This window comes from Labrus mixtus, chromosome 1, assembly GCF_963584025.1.
Source record: "Labrus mixtus chromosome 1, fLabMix1.1, whole genome shotgun sequence".
NCBI lineage: Eukaryota > Metazoa > Chordata > Actinopteri > Labriformes > Labridae > Labrus > Labrus mixtus.
Window position 1 is genome coordinate 910,698 of NC_083612.1, and position 2,472 is coordinate 913,169.

Below are 2,472 nucleotides of genomic sequence, written 5' to 3' on the forward strand. Positions count from 1 at the left end.
GTTACATTTAAATACATCCCAGAGTAACTTAGTGTGTTACACTTAAATACATCCCAGAGTAACTTAGTGTGTTACACTTAAATACATCCCAGAGTAACTTAGTGTGTTACACTTAAATACATCCCAGAGTAACTTAGTGTGTTACACTTAAATACATCCCAGAGTAACTTAGTGTGTTACACTTAAATACATCCCAGAGTAACTTAGTGTGTCACATTTAAATACATCCCAGAGTAACTTAGTGTGTTACACTTAAATACATCCCAGAGTAACTTAGTGTGTTACACTTAAATACATCCCAGAGTAACATTATGTGTCACACTTAAATACATCCCAGAGTAACTTAGTGTGTTACATTTAAATACATCCCAGAGTAACATTATGTGTCACACTTAAATACATCCCAGAGTAACATTATGTGTTACACTTAAATACATCCCAGAGTAACTTAGTGTGTTACACTTAAATACATCCCAGAGTAACTTAGTGTGTTACACTTAAATACATCCCAGAGTAACATCCTACCTGAGATGTCACAGCTGGACCACACTGAAGATCTGCAGCTCAACACAGGAAGTTTACATCTTCAGAGAGTCAGGGGTTCAATCTCTTTAAAGATGTTTTTCTGTACTTTTAAAACATTTAAAAGTCTAAAGATGTAGGAATGTGTGATTAGTGTAAATAGATGTTATGGGGGGGGGGGGGGGGGGGGGGGGGGGGGGGTGCAGGTATGATATCAACATTTAAAGCAGATGAACAGCCTCCAGTGTGCATCATGTTCAGAAGAAGTTCAGACTGACTGATGACCTCTCACCTCTCCTGTTCATGGGCCGCACACGAACAGCCACTTTCACGTTGGCGTCGTCCATGCTGGACTCCCCCATGTTGACTCCTTGTCCGGGGGGGGGGTAATAAATCAGCTCTTCTTCGGCCAAACAATCATCCAAAATGCTGAGGATGTCGTGCTGCTAGCTCCGCAGCCCAGGCATGTCCAAAGGGGGGGAGGAAACACAAAGCCTGGATCCTGCTGGAGGCTGGAAGGAGACATTCAGTCACACATTACAGCAGCTATCTGCAACTCCAACAAAACGGCTAGCCACATCATTAGCCACACAAACTGGGGACAGCAGCGGCAGGAAAGCCAGTTTATATCCGTTTCCTGACATTTCACAAAATAAAAAACCTCCCGACAGCTTCTCACCTCGGTGGATTCATCTCAGGTGTGACACCGCTGACGAACAGAGAGCCACAAAGCGCTACACAGCCTCCCGAGAAAATCCACCATGTCCTCCTCCTCTGTGTCGAGCTACATGACGCCAGCAGCATCCGCCCTTCCGCCTACAAACACGCCTTCAAAGTAAAAGCGCCGGGTAACTCGTCTTTAAAAAAAAACCGTAAAGTGTAAATACTAATCTAAAAAAACAACGTAAAGTGTAAATACTGATCTAAAAAAACAACGTAAAGTGTAAATACTAATCTAAAAAAAACCGTAAAGTGTAAAAACTAATCTAAAAAAAACAAAACGTAAAGTGTAAATACTAATCTAAAAAAACAACGTAAAGTGTAAATACTGATCTAAAAAAACAACGTAAAGTGTAAATACTAATCTAAAAAAAAACGTAAAGTGTAAATACTAATCTAAAAAAAAAACATAAAGTGTAAATACTAATCTCAAAAAAACAACGTAAAGTGTAAATACTAATCTAAAAAAACAACGTAAAGTGTAAATACTAATCTAAAAAAACAAAATGTAAAGTGTAAATACTAATCTAAAAAAACAACGTAAAGTGTAAATACTAATCTAAAAAAAACAAACATAAAGTGTAAATACTAATCTAAAAAAACAACGTAAAGTGTAAATACTGATCTAAAAAAACAAAACGTAAAGTGTAAATACTAATCTAAAAAAAAACGTAAAGTGTAAATACTAATCTAAAAAAAAAACATAAAGTGTAAATACTAATCTAAAAAAACAACGTAAAGTGTAAATACTGATCTAAAAAGAAATGGATTATCAAAGTTAACGTCCACTAACCTTTACACCATTTAATTCTTCATTTTTACTTAACAACTATAAACTTTAAAGTTAACAACATGTCTGAGATAGATAATAGTCACATTAACCTACAAAAAGCTTTAACGTTAATTTACCGACAGATTCCGGTTCAGACTCATAAACTGTTGACCTCAAAGTTTTGGCCAAATGTCTTAGAACCTATGCTTAGAACATGTTTTATATGTTAAAGAACGGAAATATTCTGTGTTTATGACTGTTGTTTCCAGGGGGACATCATTACCCGACCCACCGGGGACCGTTAACCGTTAACGGAAAGTTACCGACAGAGTTTAAAACTCGCCGACACCGGAAGTTCAAGAAACTTTTAAACTCTAAACACAGAAAATAATCGTAACTAAAAGCTTACGACATTAATTTAGATCAAAAATAGAAAGAAGAAAGAGACACACAGTCAC

General features: G+C 36.7%; 1 protein-coding gene across 3 annotated transcripts in view; it reads right to left on the reverse strand.

Moving 5' to 3' along the window:
* LOC132978994 (kinesin-like protein KIF13B) overlaps nt 1-1,327 on the reverse strand; it is a 74,452-nt gene extending 73,125 nt beyond the window's left edge. For 2 of the 3 annotated variants that reach the window (XM_061044420.1, XM_061044436.1), the window contains exon 1: nt 815-1,323. In XM_061044420.1, coding sequence (XP_060900403.1) covers nt 815-884 — 70 coding nt within the window. In that variant the 5' untranslated portion in view covers nt 885-1,323. Of the gene's footprint in view, nt 1-814 lie in introns of all 3 variants that reach the window. The other variant, XM_061044427.1, reaches the window with a different exon arrangement.
* Between the last annotated feature and the right edge of the window lie 1,145 nt (nt 1,328-2,472).